The sequence below is a fragment of the Narcine bancroftii genome, chromosome 4, assembly GCF_036971445.1.
Source record: "Narcine bancroftii isolate sNarBan1 chromosome 4, sNarBan1.hap1, whole genome shotgun sequence".
Lineage (NCBI taxonomy): Eukaryota > Metazoa > Chordata > Chondrichthyes > Torpediniformes > Narcinidae > Narcine > Narcine bancroftii.
Window position 1 is genome coordinate 244,404,259 of NC_091472.1, and position 17,035 is coordinate 244,421,293.

General features: G+C 39.0%; 1 protein-coding gene across 13 annotated transcripts in view; it reads left to right on the plus strand.

The window, feature by feature from the left end:
* Positions 1 to 17,035, plus strand: part of rftn2 (raftlin family member 2) — a 186,283-nt gene that overhangs the window by 53,584 nt on the left and 115,664 nt on the right. For all 13 annotated transcript variants that reach the window (XR_011356518.1, XM_069934549.1, XM_069934546.1 and 10 more), the window contains exon 7: positions 16,857 to 16,937. Coding sequence is in view for 12 of the 13 variants with exons in the window: in XM_069934549.1 (XP_069790650.1) it covers positions 16,857 to 16,937 (81 nt within the window). In the remaining variant the exon portion in view is untranslated. The remainder of the gene's footprint in view (positions 1 to 16,856; positions 16,938 to 17,035) is intronic.

The following is a 17,035-nucleotide window of genomic DNA, read 5'->3' on the forward strand; positions in this document are numbered from 1 at the left end:
GTACACAGTGCCAAACCGCCAAAGTGCAGTGACATGCCAAAGTCCCCCCACAGCCTTTCAAGCCAACGGAACACAGGTTTGGCCACATTCACATGGACACAGTGGGACCCTTTCCAGTCTCTCAGGGTTTCCGTTACCTGTTCACAGTGGTTGACCGCTTCACCCGGTGGCCAGAAGCAATCCCCCTGGCTGATGCATCAACCAGGTCCTGTGCCAAAGCACTCCTCTCATGTGGATTGCAAGATTCGAACTGCCACACCACAACACTTCTGACTGAGGTGCACAGTTCACCTCCAGTTTGTGGACCGACACTGCCAACCTGTGGGGCACTCAGCTACACCATATGACGGCATACCACCCGCAAGCCAACTGCATGGTGGAGCGTTTCCATAGGCACCTTAAGACCCCGCCCTCATGACCAGACTCAAGGGCCCCATCTGGGTGGACGAACTACCATGGGCACTACTGGGCATCTGAACAGCACCGAAAAAAGACCCCCTTGCATCCTCCGCTGAACTCATTTACAGAGCCCCACTCATGGATCCCAGGGATTTCATTCCACAGGCCAGAGGACAGCAGAAGGAGACAACCACCTTCCTGGACAGGCTGCGCAAAAATGCCGATAACCTGGTCTCGATCTCACCTTCCAGACACAGACAAGCCGAGTCCAACATCCCAAAGAACTCAAGGACTGTGAGTTCGCGTTTGTATGCAAAGGACCCCACTGTTCACTGCAGAAGCCATACGAAGATCCTTTCAAGTTATCCAGAACAAAGGAGCCACTTTCGAGCTGGCTGTTGGAGGTAAAACCAAAGATCACTAAAGTAACTCCCAGGACAACAAACCAGCAGGGGTAGAAGCTGGGACAGCATCAGACCAACAGCCCTAAAATGGCATTGGTCAAGCTGCCCAGCTAACTCAGCAGAAACAGGCTGGGGAAGAATGGCATTCATATGCATGGATGTTCCCGCCCGTGATTGTTATTTATATGGATGACTCGGTCAACCAGCAAAAACGGTGGGAACTTGAACTGTATAAAAGCAATCTTTCCAGCCCTAATAAAGGAGTGAACTTAACCTGCTACACTGTGTGTGCATGTTTCTTTTTAACAGTGCTACAAGACCAATATTTCTATCTTACAGGGCTATGAAAAATTAAAATCTCCTGCACACAAGTGTGGAGAGTAAGACATTTACCATTTGTAACAATTGACATCATTTAAGTAGCTAATCACCTCTACAACTCATCTGGAAGTCATGCTTAAATGGCAAAACGCAGCAGCTGATCTAAGCTATATAATTTTCTGAATCATGCTTGGTTTAAATGGAATGACTTTGAAGTCTGTGATTCATAGACATCACCAGGTGCTAAGTATCTTCTCTGGTGATGCTCTACCAGTCCTTTTCTGCAGCTGCTTTCAGCTCCTATTTGTTTCGGCGGATTTCTCTTCAGCATATGGAAGGCACACTCAATTAGATTTAGAATGGGTGACTGACTTTGCCATTCAAGAATTTTCCAGTTTTTAGCTATGACAAACTCCTTTGTTCCTTTAGCAGTATGTTTGAGATCGTGGTCCTGCAGTAGATGAAGGACCATCCAATGAGTTTGAAGGTGTTTGCTTGAACTTGAGCAGATACGTTTCTATACACCTCATAATTAATTTTGCCACTGCGATCATCTGTTACATCATCAACAAAATGCACCAGTACCTGTGGCAGCCATGCATGCCCAGGCCATAACACCCCCTCCCCCCCACCTCCATGTTTCACAGATGAGGTGGTGTGCTTTGGGTCTTGGGCTGTTCCTTTATGCCTCCACACTTTGCTTTTCCCATCACTCTTATACAGGTTAATCCTCTGTTCACAAGAACTTTCTCCAGAATTCTGCAAGCTCTTCTACATGATCAAACCAAAATGTATACAAATAACATTGAGTAAAATCTGGAATGTGCACTTTAATCACATGTGAATTGTTTGATTACAAATTTAAAACTGGCGCACAGGTAAATAAAGGAAAAAAGTGTCTGTCAAAAACATTATGGTGGGCATTGTATATCCTCTGTTTACTGATTTTCTTGCTCTGGGGAGAAGATGCTGCACTCACCAAATCTATTCCTCTCATGATGTTGTATACCTCTGTGAGATCACCCTCATCCACTTTTACTCCAAGTAGTAAAGCCTGTCCAGTAGCTCAGGTCCCCAAGTCCTGGCAACGTCCTCATAAATCTCTGTAACCTTTCCACCTTAACAACATCTTTCCTAAAAGTATACTGACCAAAACTGAATACAATACTTCAAATGGGACATCGCCAATATCTTGTACAATTGCAAATGACCTCTTAACTTCTGTGCTCATTACTCTGACAGATGTAAGCTTTTTTGACTACTCTATCTACCTGTTTTCCCATTCTCAGATCTGTATTATACAATAGTCCCCAGATCCCTCCCATTTGATCTATGGGTCCTATATCTCATAAAATGCAACACCTTATATTTCTCTGCATTAAATTTCATCTGCCTACCTGCCCAAACAATATTGTCAACAATAGGCCTTTTCACACCGCTGTAAAAGATAGGGCTGTGTACACTGGTAGTTTCCCCAGGCTACCCTCTCCCTGCAGTCTGAATTGGCAAATGGCCAAACAGGGGAAACGATGTGACATCAGCTCTTGCATCCTGCGTCAGTGCTTGCATGCTTCGTCACTGCTTGCAGCCATTTCCCTATTTGCTCCACGAATATACGTTTTTGTTTTTCCAGCATTTGCAGACACTATTCAAAATAATTCTCACGCTACCTGCCAACCTAGTTATTGCAAGGCCACTGTTAAGTCGGTTGCATCTGCCATTACTGTACGATTCAACTTCTGGTAGGACTTACTGTGAGTACGTAATGTGTCACTCACCACATTATCACTGGGGGCAGGGACGACCCCCCCCTAAATTCCCGGGGAGGGCAAATTACAGGGAATTTGGACTGTGGTGTGAAAGGCCCAGGAGGTCCTGCCTTCCCAGGAATTTTACTCAGGTCCAAATAGGGTCACTGCTTGCCTGCTGTGTGAAAAGGCCAAGTAAGAACAATTTCCCCACCATTAATTATGATAACACTCAATACATACCTTTTGCTAAAATTGTATCGGAATTTCAGCATTGTCTATAGTAGCAATACAGTAAAACCCTCAATATCCGACTCTTCTGGGGATTGGTAGATGCCAGATAAGTGAATTTGCTGGTTGCTTGAGATCACATATTGTATGGATTGGCAAACTGACCAGGAGGAACGCCATTTTTAAACTTATTGATTTTTTTTTCTTAACCTATTTCCCGAGATTTTTTTGCTGGTTGCTTTAATTCCAGGTAATGGGAATTTTACTGTATCTGATTTTTAGTGGTGTACAGCCAAGCTATGTGAAATTTAAGGTTTCTATTTATACATTGTATTAACCATATCACCCACTGAGAACCCAGACAAAGGTTAATTTACTGCATCAAAAGTATCACATTTTTGTATTTTCAAAATATTTTGAGCATTGAATGGGGTGGAGCCACCCGGTGGCCAAATTATCCAGATGCATAATGTGGTGTTAACTTGGAGGACTTCTATTATAAATGTGGAAATTTATGCTGAATATAAGTATAAAGAACAGTCAAAAATTGAGAAATATAAGAACAGGGGCTAGAATTTGAGCAGTGAGAAGTTAAAGGGACTTCAGGTCAAGCAGCATCGATGGAGAGAAATAGTTAACATTTCCGGTCAGGACCCTCTTTTGAGATAGTCTTGATAAAGAGTCCTGACCCAAAACATTGACTAACCATTTCTCTCAATGGATGCTGTCTGATCTGCCGAGTTTCTCCTTCTTATTGTTAGAGTCAAGCAATAATTATTTAAACAGAGCAAGCTTGAATACTTTATTTGAAAATTACATGACATTGAATCTATAGTGGATTCCAGTATATTACTTGAAAATTGGAAAATGAATTTTGCATAATGTGATCTGCTTCAACTATTGCTTAATACCAAGCAGGTCAACTAGGCAGGGATGGCCACTATCTCCCTCACTGTTGGCGTTAGCTATAGAACCCTTAGCAGAACTGATAAGAACAGAAAATAAAATAAAAGGGATAAAAATAAAAGAGAAGGAATATAAAATCAGTCTAATTGCAGATGATGTCATAGTATACTTAACAGAACCAGAATTATCAATAGAAGAATTACATAAGAAATTGAAGGAATATGGAGAAGTATCAAGGTACAAGATCATTGCAAATAAAAGTGAAGAGATGCCAATGAATAATGCGGATTTCACAAAGTTTAAGAAAGAATCACCATTTAAATGGCAAACACAAGCAATCCGATACCTAGATATTCGACTGGTTAATAATCTAGGCCATCTATACAAATTAAATTATCAGCCATTAATGAAGAAATTACAAGATGACTTAGAACATTGGAAATATTTACCACTACCACTGATAGGAAGGGTAAATTGCATTAAACTGAATATCTTCCCAAGGATACAATAGTTATTTCAATCGTTACCAATTCCCTTAACAGAGAAATTCTTCAATGAGCTAAAGAAAATAATAAGGAAATTCTTATGGAAAAGGGGGAAACCGAGGACAGCGCTAGATAAATTAACAGAATGGTACAAACAAGGGGGCTTACAGCTACCAAACTTTTAAGAATTATTATAGAGCAAATTTAAACTTTTAAAATTTTAGTTTAATGTATTAAGGAATTATTATGGCCACTAATGGTAAAAAGACTAAACCTCAAGTTCATAAGAAGTTACATTTTCGAAGTTTTGAAGATCTGGGGCCTAGACGACTTGAAACAGCCCCAGGCTCAATTTCTTCATTGCCTAAACCCCAAAATCGCCTGTGGGGGCTGAAAAAAAATCTATTGCTCACCAAATGAAGGATGGCGCTGGAATTACCCATTCTCCGGAAGAAGGTGTGTGTTCCCAAGAAATGGACCCCGATTTGGAAAGCCTTTCGATTTCAATGGAGGGAGCACGCAGGAAGACGACTCCATTGTTGGAAATGTATCAGGTAGCATTTCAATCTGAAGAAATCGTTTTTCTTCGCGAATTGATGAGAAAACAACAAGATATGAGGGGAGACCACCGGCGACCCCCTGAAGAAGTCGGGATGCCTTCGCTGGGAGTCCAAACCCACAGTAAAACTTTTAAAATGCCTTCTGTTGAGTTGCAGCAGCAGCTGCAGTTACCTTGATCTGCCACCATGTCAGAGAGAGCAGAGCTGTGATTTATCGATTCTCAGTGTATGCAATTAAATGCAGTTATTCAAGCTGTTATAAAACCTTTGTTGACATCTCAAATGAATGAAATGGTTCAAATGAATGCTGGTATGAGTTCAGAATTAAATATGGTTAAGACATGTGTGGATTCATCTTATGAAGAATTTAAAAAATTTCAGACTGCTTTTTTGGACTGTAAACAACAAGTGACTTCTAACACAGAAAAAGTGTTGAAGGTGGAAAAATCAGTCATAGAATTAGGAAATCGTGAGAAGGAGCTAGAAAGAAAAATAGATTATTTGGAATATCAAAGCAGAAGGGATAATGTGAAAATTGTTGGTTTGCCAGAAGGTATAGAAGGACAAGATCTTTGTTTTTTTAAAGACTGGATTCCGCAAATATTAGGGCAAAAAATTTTCTCTGGGGGATTGACACTGGAAAGAGCCCATAAAGCTTTAAGAAGAATACCCTCAGCTGGTCAACCACCGAGACCGATAATAATTCGATGTCTGAGTTATTTGGATAGAGAAGCAATACTTCGACTTGCAGTACAAAATGCAAGACAACGACAAACCCCATTATCGATTCAGAATAGCAGAGTCTTTTTTTATCCTGATCTGAGTCAAGATGTCATTCAACGTCAAAGTCGATTCAATCCACTTAAAGAAGTTTTGTGGCATAAAGGTTATAAGTCTACTTTTCGTTACCCTACAGTGTTAAAAGTGTTTTTCGGAGACTATCAATTTTGGTTTATTGAAACTGAATGTGAAGCAATGATTTTTGCTGATTCATTGCCAGATATAAGAGGACAAAGACATAGTCCACCATTATCTCCTAAAGAAAAATTTGGTAGCTTTGGAAACAGAAGAAATGGCAGAAATGGGAAAAACGGGAATGGAAAGAGTCTACCTCCTTCCAAAATGGGATCTTCGAGATTGGAATCTTTTGGATGAAAAGAAGAATTTTCTTATTCTATTTTTTCTTTTGTTATTATGATATTTTGATGTTACTGTTTGTCTGGGGAGGGAGAGATTTGCACCAAGTTCTTTACTAGTCATCAGCCACTGGTGGGTGACCCACACCCAATTTTTGTTTAGGGGATTACTACCTTTTGGTAGTTTTTGGGGGGGGGGGGGATTTTCTTTTTTTTTCCTTTTTCTTTATTTATTTTTTTATTTTCTTTTTTATTTGAGGGTATATACGTTGATTTGAATTTTTATATAAAGATATTATTGGTATTTAGTAATAATAGTAGATATGTTAAAGTTGAGGTTGCTACTTTTAATGTTCAAGGATTAAACGTAAGCGAGTCTTGGCGTATATTAAGAAAATGAAAATAGATATTGCCTTTTTACAAGAAACACATTTGAATGTGAAGGAAAGCGTGAAATTAAAAAGGGATTGGGTTGGGCATGTATATTCTTCTTCATTTAATTCTAGAGCTAAAGGTATAGCAATTTTGATACATAAAAAATTATCTTTTGAATTACAATCAATGGAGGAAAAGGCAGGATGTATTCTTAAATTGAAATGTAAGATTTTTAGTGAATTTTGGACTTTACTTAATATTTATGCCCCAAATGCAGATGATGAAATATTTATTTCAGGTGTATTTTTATGTTTGGGTCAAGCTAATGATAATATTTTAGTTGGTGGTGATTTTAATTGTGTTTTGGAACCTTTATCAGATAAATCTCCAAAGAAAGTTAAAAAATCCAAGATGGCAATCCAGGTTCAAGCATTGATGAAAGATCTTAATTTAATAGATATTTGGAGACGTCTTAATCCGACAGATAAAGATTTTTCCTTTTATTCATCTACACATGAATTGTTTTCAAGGATTGACTTCTTTTTAGTATCGTCAAATACAACAAGCGGAATATAAAAGTAGAGTGATTTCAGATCATTCTTTGTTATATTTTACATATGAAACTTCTGAGAATTTTCAAATAACTTATCGTTGGAGATTTAATACAGTGTTGTTAAAAAATATGGAATTTATTGATTTTTTGAAAAAACAAATTGATTTTTTTGAAAGAAAATTCTAATTCTGTTCAAAGTAAGTTTGTATTATGGGATGCTATGAAAGCCTATTTGGGTGGACAAATAATTAGTTCTAAAATAAAAAAGAATCGATTAAATCAGAGTCTTGAATTAGAGAAACAGATCGATGAGTTAGAACAGGAATTTCAGAAAGATGCTACAGAAGATCAGAAAATAGAATTATCTAGGCTGAAATTGAAATATAATACTTTGCAATCTTATCAATTTGAACGTGTGATTAATAGGACTTAACAACGGTATTATGAATGGGGAGAGAAAGCACATAAGGTATTGGCGTGGCAATTAAGGAAAGAACAGATATCGAGGACTATTAATGCTGTTAGATGGAATTTTCTTATTACTTATAAACCTCGTGAGATTAATGATGAATTTTATTAATTTTACAAATGTTATATGCATCTGAAGGGAAACTGGATCGATTGATCGTTTTTTAATCACAGTTGAATTTACCGATATTAGAGGATGGAGATATACAGGAGTTAGAAGAACCATTTTCTGATTCGGAAATTTAAATGGCTATGCTGGAAATGCCAAACGGTAAATCATTTGGTGATGATGGATTTTCAGTTGAATTTTATAAAAATTTTTATGATGATTTATCTACAGTGTTTGGGGATGTATTACGTCAAGTTGGAGAACATTATGATTTACCTGAGTCTTGTTCTAGTACTTTAATTACAGTAATTCCTAAAAAAGATCGAGATCCTTTGAAGGTATCTTCATATAGACCAATTTTGTTGTTAAATGTAGATTATAAAATAATAGCTAAAATATTAGCGAATAGATTGGCTAAATTTTTACCAAAGTTGATTCATATTGATCAAACAGGTTTTATAAAGAATAGATATGCTGCAGATAACATTTTGCGTGCAATTAGTTTGATTAATAGATTTCGACAATCTTTAGATCATCTGATGGTGATATCCCTAGATGTAGAAAAAGCATTTGATAGAGTTGAATGGAATTTTTTGTTTAAAGTTTTGGAGAAATTTAAGTTTTGTCCTTCTTTTATTGGTTGGATTAGGGCTCTATATAGTAAACCGGTAGCTAGAGTATTGACGAATGGTTTGATTTCGGAATCTTTTACTTAACTCGATAAACTTGTCAAGGTTGTCCTTTATCACCAGCTTTGTTTGCATTAGTGATTGAATCTTTAGCACAGTTGATAAGACAAAATACACAGATACAAGGTATGAAAGTTTTAGATGAGGAATATAAAATTAATTTATTTGCTGATGATGTTTTGGTGTATTTAATAAATGCAGCTCAGTCACTTTTGCATTTGAAGGAATGTTTAATACAATATGTATGTCTTTCTGCATATAAAGTTAATTGGGGAAAAAGTGAAATGTTACCGGTAAGTGAAGGAGATTATTCAGTTTATAAGAATATTATTAATTTGAAGTGGACTGATTGAATTAAATATCTGGGTATAATTTTGAATGTTAATTATTAATCTTTATATAAATTAAATTATGCTCTGTAAATGAAAAAAATTAAAACTGATTTGATTAAATGGAAAAATTTACCTATTAATTTAATGGGAAGGATAAATACAATTAAGATTAATATCTTTCCACGTATACAATATATGTTTCAATCTATTCCGTATTTACTTAATAAAATCTTTTTTCGAGATTTAAATAAAATGGTTAGGGAGTTTTTATGGAGGGGTAAATTTTCGAGAGTAGTTTTGAATAAATTAACTTGAAAATATGACTTAGTGGATTACGTTTACCACATTTTCAAAATTATTATGAAGCAGCCCAACTTAAATTTATTAGTTCATTGATGGATTTGGTACGGCCTCCTAGTTGGGCTAAAATTGAGATGGCAAGTATTTCTGAATTTTAAATACATCAATTTTTGTTTAGGTGGAATATAAATTTGTTACAACAATATAATGTGCCTATACTAAAATATTTAATGAAGTTATGGATAAAGAAAAATAAAATGATAGGTTCTAGGGGTAAATTATTAGACAATGGACAATAGAAGCTGGAGTAGGCCCTTCGGCCCATCGAGCCAGCACCACCATTTTACAGATCATGGCTGATCACTACTATCAGTACACCTTTCCAGCCCTATCCCCATAACCCTTAACTCCTTTGCCCACTAGAGTCTTATCTAACTCTCTTTTGAACATAATCAGCGAATCTGCCTCTACCACACTCTGTGGCAGAGCATTCCACAGATTCACACTTCTCTGGGTAAAAAAATGTTTTCTCATCTCTGTCCGAAAGGGCCTACCCTGTATTCTTAAACTATGCCCTCTAGTCCTCGTCTCCCCCATCATTGGGAACAAGTAATCCGACTTCACCCTGTCTATCCCCCTGATAATTTTCTATACCTCAATCATGTCCCCCTTCATCCTTCTAAACTTCATCGGATACAAGTCCAGTTTTTCTAGCCTTTCAGCATATGTCAACCCCGCCATCCCTGGAACTAACCTTATAAATCTGCGCTGCACACTCTCTATAGCTAGTATGTCCTTCCTCAAAATTGGAGACCAGAACTGGACGCAATACTCCAGGTGGGGTCTCACCAGGGCCCTGTACAACTGCAGAAGGGCGTCTCTGTTCCTATACTCCAATCCCCTCTTTATGTAAGCCAACATGCCATTTGCCTTCTTCACAGCTTTCTGAACCTGCATGTTAGCCTTCAGTGACCGGTGAACAAGTACACCCAGATCCATTTGCACCTCCCCACTCCCTAGCTTGTCTCCATTTAAATAATACTCAGCTTTCCTATTATTGCCCCCAAAATGGATAACCTCAAATTTGCTCACATTGAACGTCATCTTCCATTCAGCAGACAACTCCCCCAACCTGTCCAAGTCCCTCTGCATTTTCCTGACATCCTCCTCACACCCTACACCGCCACCCAGTTTAGTGTCATCTACAAATTTGCTCATGTTATTAATAATCCCCTCATCCAAATCATTTACATAAATTACAAACAACTGAGGACCCAATACCGATCCCTGCGGCACTCCACTCGTCACATCCTGAAAAAGACCCGCTTACTCCAACCCTTTGTTTCCTATTTCTTAACCAATTTCCTATCCATGTCAGCACCTTACCTCCAATACCATGCTCCCTGATCTTGCCCACTAGTCTCCCGTGCACTACCTTATTAAAGGCCTTCTGGAAGTCCAAATACACCACATCCACTGGCTCTCCCAAGTCCACCCTCTTTGTCACAACCTCGAAAAATTCAAGAAGGTTAGTCAAGCATGACTTACCCTTAAGGAATCCATGCTGACTAGCCCTTATACTATTATTTCTGCCTAAGTGTTCTGCTATTACTCCTTTTATGATAGATTCCAATACCTTCCCCACCACTGACGTCAGGCTGACCGGTCTATAATTTCCCGTTTTCTCCCTCCCTCCCTTCTTAAAAATCGGCACCACATCAGCCACTCTCCAATCCTCAGGGACCTCCCCCGAATCTATGGAACTTTGGAAAATGTCAACCAGTGCCTCCACAATTTCCATAGCAACTTCTTTAAGCACCCTGGGATGCAGCCTATCAGGCCCTGGGGATTTATCAGCCCTCAGTCCCAAAAATTTACTCACAACCTCCTGCTTCTGGACCCGGATATCCATTAGATCCCCTACTTCCCCAGGAAAGTTCCCCAAGTCTCTTGATACCGCATGACCACTACCCCCTAACTGACCATAACCTATATCCTCCTTGGTGAAGACAGTTGCAAAGTATTTGTTAAATTCCTCAGCCATCTCCTTGTTTCCGGTAATAATTCCACCCTTTTCCATTCTTAATGGACCAATTTTAGACCGAACCAATTTCTTCCTCTTCACATATTTAAAAAAGCTCTTGCTATCCTCCATTATATTATTTGCTAATTTCCTCTCGTACTTCATTTTCCTCTCTCTTATGACTTTCTTAGTTACCCTCTGATGCTCTTTGAAGGTTTCCCAATCCTCTAACTTCCCACTCCGCTTCGCTATCTTATACTTACTCCCTTTGGATTTGATATTGCACTTGATTTCATTAGTTAGCCACGGCTGCCATTTGCATCTCCTAGAGCCTTTCCTCCACTTTGGAATAAATTTGTCCTGAATCCTGTGAAAAATGTCCAAAAATACCTGCCATTTTTCCCCAGTTCTCCTCCCAGTTAGTGTATCTTTCCATTTTATTTTGGCTAGCTCCTCCCTCATAGCTGCATAATCCCCTTTATTTAACTGCAGTACAGATGTTTCCGACTTCCTTTCTTTTTCCCTTTCTAATTGCAGCTCAAAAGCAACCATACCATGGTCACTATTCCCTAATGGGTCCCCTACATCGAGGTCACTTATTAACTCTACGTCACTGCACAGCACCAAGTCCAGAATCGACTTCCCCCTGGTAGGTTCCTCCACTAGCTGCTCCAAGAAAGTATCTCGTAGACATTCAATAAACTCACTCTCTTGTGTTCCTGCCCCCGTCTGATTATCCCAGTCCACCTTCATGTTGAAGTCCCCCAGAACTACCGTATTGCTACCACTTTGACATGCCACTCTTAATTCCTGATTTATACTTTTACCAATATCTGAGCTACTTTTCGGAGGCCTGTAAATGACCCCCATTATAGTCCTCATGCCTTTACAATTTCTTAATTCTATCCAAACAGACTCTTCCCCACCTGTTTCAATGTCTTTCCTTTCAAACGCCTGAATTTCATTTCTTACCAACAGAGCTACCCCACCTCCTCTTCCTAACTTTCTGTCTTTTCTATAGGTCGTGTACCTGGGAACATTTATTTCCCAATCCTGCCCTTCCCGCAGCCATGTCTCCGTTACTCCGACAATGTCATAACCTCCCATTGCCATTTGCGCCTCAAGCTCATCCATTTTATTCCTTACACTCTGTGCATTCATACACAATACCTTGATACCATATCTCCTTTCTCCCTCCACCTTTGTTCTCGATGCTCTTGCCCCTACTCTCCTATCACTTTTAGTTCCCTTTTTCCTTATTGTTTCACCGTCTAACGGAACCACCCCTATATTCACTCTCCTATCTGCTTCCCTATCAGTCCTGTTCCCTTCCCCCTGCCAAATTAGTTTAAATCAAATCCGACAGCATTATTAAACCTAACTGCCAGTATATTGGCCCCCGTTACATTCAGGTGTAAACCATTCCTCCTGTAGAGGTCTTGTCTTCCCCAGAAGAGATCCCAATGGTCAATGAACCTGAATCTCTGCACTCTGCACCATTCCTCCAGCCACACATTTAACCTCCTGATTTTATTATTTTTGCCCCCACCCACGCACAGCACAGGTAGCAGCCCCGAGATTACAATACTGGAGGTCCTGCTTCTTAACCTCCTTCCGAGCTCACGGTAGTCCCTCTTCAGGATCTCCTCCTTCATCTTATCCACGTCATTTGTACCCATGTGTATCAGGACTTCTGGCCGTTCACCTTCCCCCCACCCCCCCCAGGATACTCTGAACCCTATCCGAGACGTCTCGCATCCTGGCTCCTGGGAGGCAACACACCAGACGGGAACACTTGTCAGGTTCGCAGAATCTCTTGTCTGTTCCCCTGACGATGGAGTCCCCAATGACCACCTTGTTCCCCTTCCTTCATTTCCGCACCACCGGTTCCCTTGGTGCAAACTCTGGCAGGTTATCTTCCCCAACTACATCCAATACACTATATTTGTTGCTAAGAGCAGTAGCCACCGGGTTGCTCACCACAAAGCTAGCAACTTTCCCCCCTCCCCTGACAGTAGTCCACTTACCTGACCCCCCCAATCCAGGGGTAAGCACTTCCCTGAGCGTTGTATCTATAAATTCTTCACTCTCCCTGATAAGCCTAAGATCATCAAGCTGCAACTCCATTTCTTTAATTTTATTCTTTAATACTGTGTCTCGTTACATACCCTGCAGGTATGTCCTGTGGGAAGATTTAAGGTCCTGTCACTTACCTCTCTCACTCTCTCTTGCGAGCCTAAGGTCATCAAGCTGGAGCTCCAGTTCATCAACTCGGCCCCTAAGGAACCCCACCTCTTCGCACCTGGCACAGATATGGTCATTTGAGAGGGTGGAGGTCACCCATGGCTCCCACATCTGGCAACTTGAGCAGAGCACTAACTCCATAGGCATGGCTCAGCCTTTTAATGTAATGGAATGTGCAGTGCACTTACCTAGAAAGGGCAAATAAAAACAGCCAACCTTTCTCTCCGCCTGCTTTCGCCGAAGCCTGATGAGCCAAAGCCTGGAAGTCCCACTCCTTTTACTCCGTTGTATAATAATCAACTTATTTCTTTTTCAATACATAATCAAAGTTTATTGCATTGGAGATTTAAAGGTGTGAAAATTTTGGGAGATTGTTTTAAAGAGGGTAAGTTTTTATCTTTTAATCAGATGAGGGAAGATTTTGGTATTGATAAGAATTCTTTATTTCTTTATTATCAAATTTGATCTTTGGTAAAATGTATGTTTGGTAGAGATATGATTTTACCTAAAATTACTAAATTTGAGACTTCTCTTATGAAGGTACCAGAGAAGGGTTATATTTCATTTATGTATCAAATATTACAGGATGGTATGGATAAAAAGGGTTGGGATAGATCTAAAATTAAATGGGAAGTGGATATTGGTTTTACTTTTTCTGAAGAGGATTGGTTAGATATCTGTTATGATAGTGTAACTAGATTGATAAATGCACGTTATGCAATGATTAATTACAATTTTTTACATCAATTATATTTGACATCTGAAAAAGTTAAAAAATGGTTTTAATGAATCAGATTTGTGTTTTAGATGTGGTGATACGGTTGGAACTTTTTTTTCATGCTGTTTGGTCATGTATACATATACAATCTTTTTGGAAGAAAATTCAATCGTTTTTAGAATATCTGTATAAGATTAAAATAGTTTTAGATCCACAGTATTTTTATTGGGTAGTTTGCAACCTCTGAAAGGCTTGGGATTAGATAAGTTTCAGCTTGCTTTTGTATATTTAGCTTTATCCGTAGCGGAAAAAATGTATTGCTAGTACGTGGAAAGATATAACTATGATTGATATTAATAGTTGGCATAATGAGATGAAATATTGTTTAATAGTGGAAAAAATTATGTATGTTTTGCATGATCATTATAATTTTTTTATTAATAAATGGCTGTTATACTCGGAATATTTACATTTCAATTTATATTGATTAGATTTTAATATGTATATTTAACCTTTTTTTAATATTTTTTCTTTTTTTATGGCTCTCCTTAGGAGAGTTGGCTGAAGGGGGGATCTTTTCTTTTTTTTTCCTTATTTTTCTATATATATATATAAAAAGTTCATGTTTAATTGCTGTATTTGTCATATATTATTTGTTTTTTGAACGAATAAATAAAGTTAAAAAAAAAACAAACATGTACATCAAGCTGCAAGAGAAAGAGAACGATGAAATAAGCTGTAAACCCAAACCAAAGTGGGAACAAGATCTAAACATAATGATAAAAAATGAAAAATTGGAAAAGCTATGCTCCAGAACTATGAGAAATGCAATAAACAGGAGGTTACACATGATACAATATAATTGGTTATGCAGGCTATATACCACACCCCAAAAGTTAAATAAATGGGATCCAACAGTATCAGATAGATATTTTCGCTGTAAGAATGAAATGGGAACAACAGTACATGCAATTTGGGCATGTGATAAAGTGGAAAAGTTTTGGAATTAAATAAAATCACAAAAAACAACATACCAAAAAATCCAGAGATCTTTCTTCAAAGTAATATAAGAAGTAAAGGACTAGGCCGCAATTTGGATGAAGCACAAAAAAGATTTATTATGATAGCCTTAGCTGTAGCAAAAAAATGTATAATGTCAACCTCTCAGAAGAGAGCCTGAGAATACAGCAATGGTATATAGAAATGAATAAATGTATTCCATTGGAAAAAATAACATATAATTTAAGAATTAACGTTACAGTATTCGAACAAATTTGGGAACCGTACATGGAACACAACAGAGAGGGCCTACTGTGGACCTCCACCCCCTAAAATGACAGAATGAGAAGAAAACAAAATGAACTGACCCAGTGTGTAAAAGTAGATGACACAATTTTCTTGTTTATTTTCATTGTGTGATGACATTGTTTAATGGTTTTATTGAATTGTATATGTTGAACGTTTAGTGGGTAGGGAGGGGGGTGGGAAGGAGGGGGGGAGAAAAAGGGGAGAAAATGACACTGTGTATATTGAAGAGGGAAATGTGTGTGTATTTTTGTTAATATGGTTCATAGTGTGAAAATTTTTTTAAATTTAAAAAGCTATTGCTTAATACCTGGTGATTATAGTATCTTGACTCCCAGTGAACAACTCTGCAGGGGATCAGCTGTACAGGTACACGATCCTTTATCCAGAACCCTTGGGAGACAGTGTGTTCCGAATTTCGGATTTTTCAAGATTTCAGAAAGCCCACCAAAATTGTGCTGCCTTATCCACCCCCACCCCTTTCCAGTCACCCGGCCGTATTCCCCAACCATGGTCCCTCGGCTGCCTCCCCCAACCGCCAGTCCCTCAGCTGCCCAGCAGTCTCCCCCAGTCGTGGTCACTTGGCCACCCAGACGTCTCCCCACCGCTGGTCCCTCGGCCGTCATCCCCAACCGCAGTCCCTCTGTTGCTCGGACATCTCCCTCGACTGTGGTCCCTCGGGTGCCTCCCCGACCGCCAGTCCCTCGGCTGCCCAGCTGTCTCCCCTGACCACCTGGCAGTCTCCCTCGGCCACCTCCCCTGACTGCTGGTCCCTCGGCCGCCTCCCCCGACCGCCGGTCCCTGGGCTGCCTCCCCCAACCACCAGTTCCCACTTGCCGGATTTTGGAGTTTTCCGGATTTTAGATGTCCAGATAAAGGATTGTGTACCTGTACTACATATCCACTTACTTGCTTTTTGTCCACTTTAGATTTATTTCAGGCACCAAAGGAGCAGGAATATGTGTCTACTTCTAAGGTTGGCTCAGTGTGGGTTCTGTGCTCTTGTATATTTCAACTTGTCCTATTGATCATAAATAACAAGGACGTTGTAAATAATCCTATGGGGAGGGCTCTGAAATTGGGTAATAACATTTACTTCTGATGGAGATTGCAAGGATGCAAATTTGGATGATGTAATGCCTGATAGATATTCATGGTGAGAATTTGGTAAACCAAATCAATGAGTAACCCATAAGAAGATGCAAAATGAAAATAATCGCAGTCAGCTAAATGGAACATACAGGCTTGGTAGCTAGAATAAAGTGATAACAATAAAATATTTTTGGAAGGAATTGTATACAGATAAGTATAAAGAATAAATATTGAGTGTGATTTGGAGAATGCAGATATACATTTGATAAATGCTTCATAAATAAATGAATAGGTTGAATAATCTGTTTCTATCCTGTAATATTCCATAATTCACTTAGATATCAGGAAGGGTGGGAGGAATTTCTTTTGGACAGACTCTGATCATACAAAATCTGCCAATCTTATAACGTTGTTCACATTAGCTTTTAAGGTAACTGTTTACTGTTCTTTCTCATCAGCCTCGCTCAATTTCTAGCTCACCAGTAATGGTGGCACATCAAGCTCAGCCAATTTATCAACAACCAGCATACCATTATCAGGTAGGAATTTGTATTAACTAATGGTATTTGCTGTAAACCAGCCATTCTCAATAGAGGCCACACACCCTGTCCTCATCCTCCGGGGGCCATAGCACATT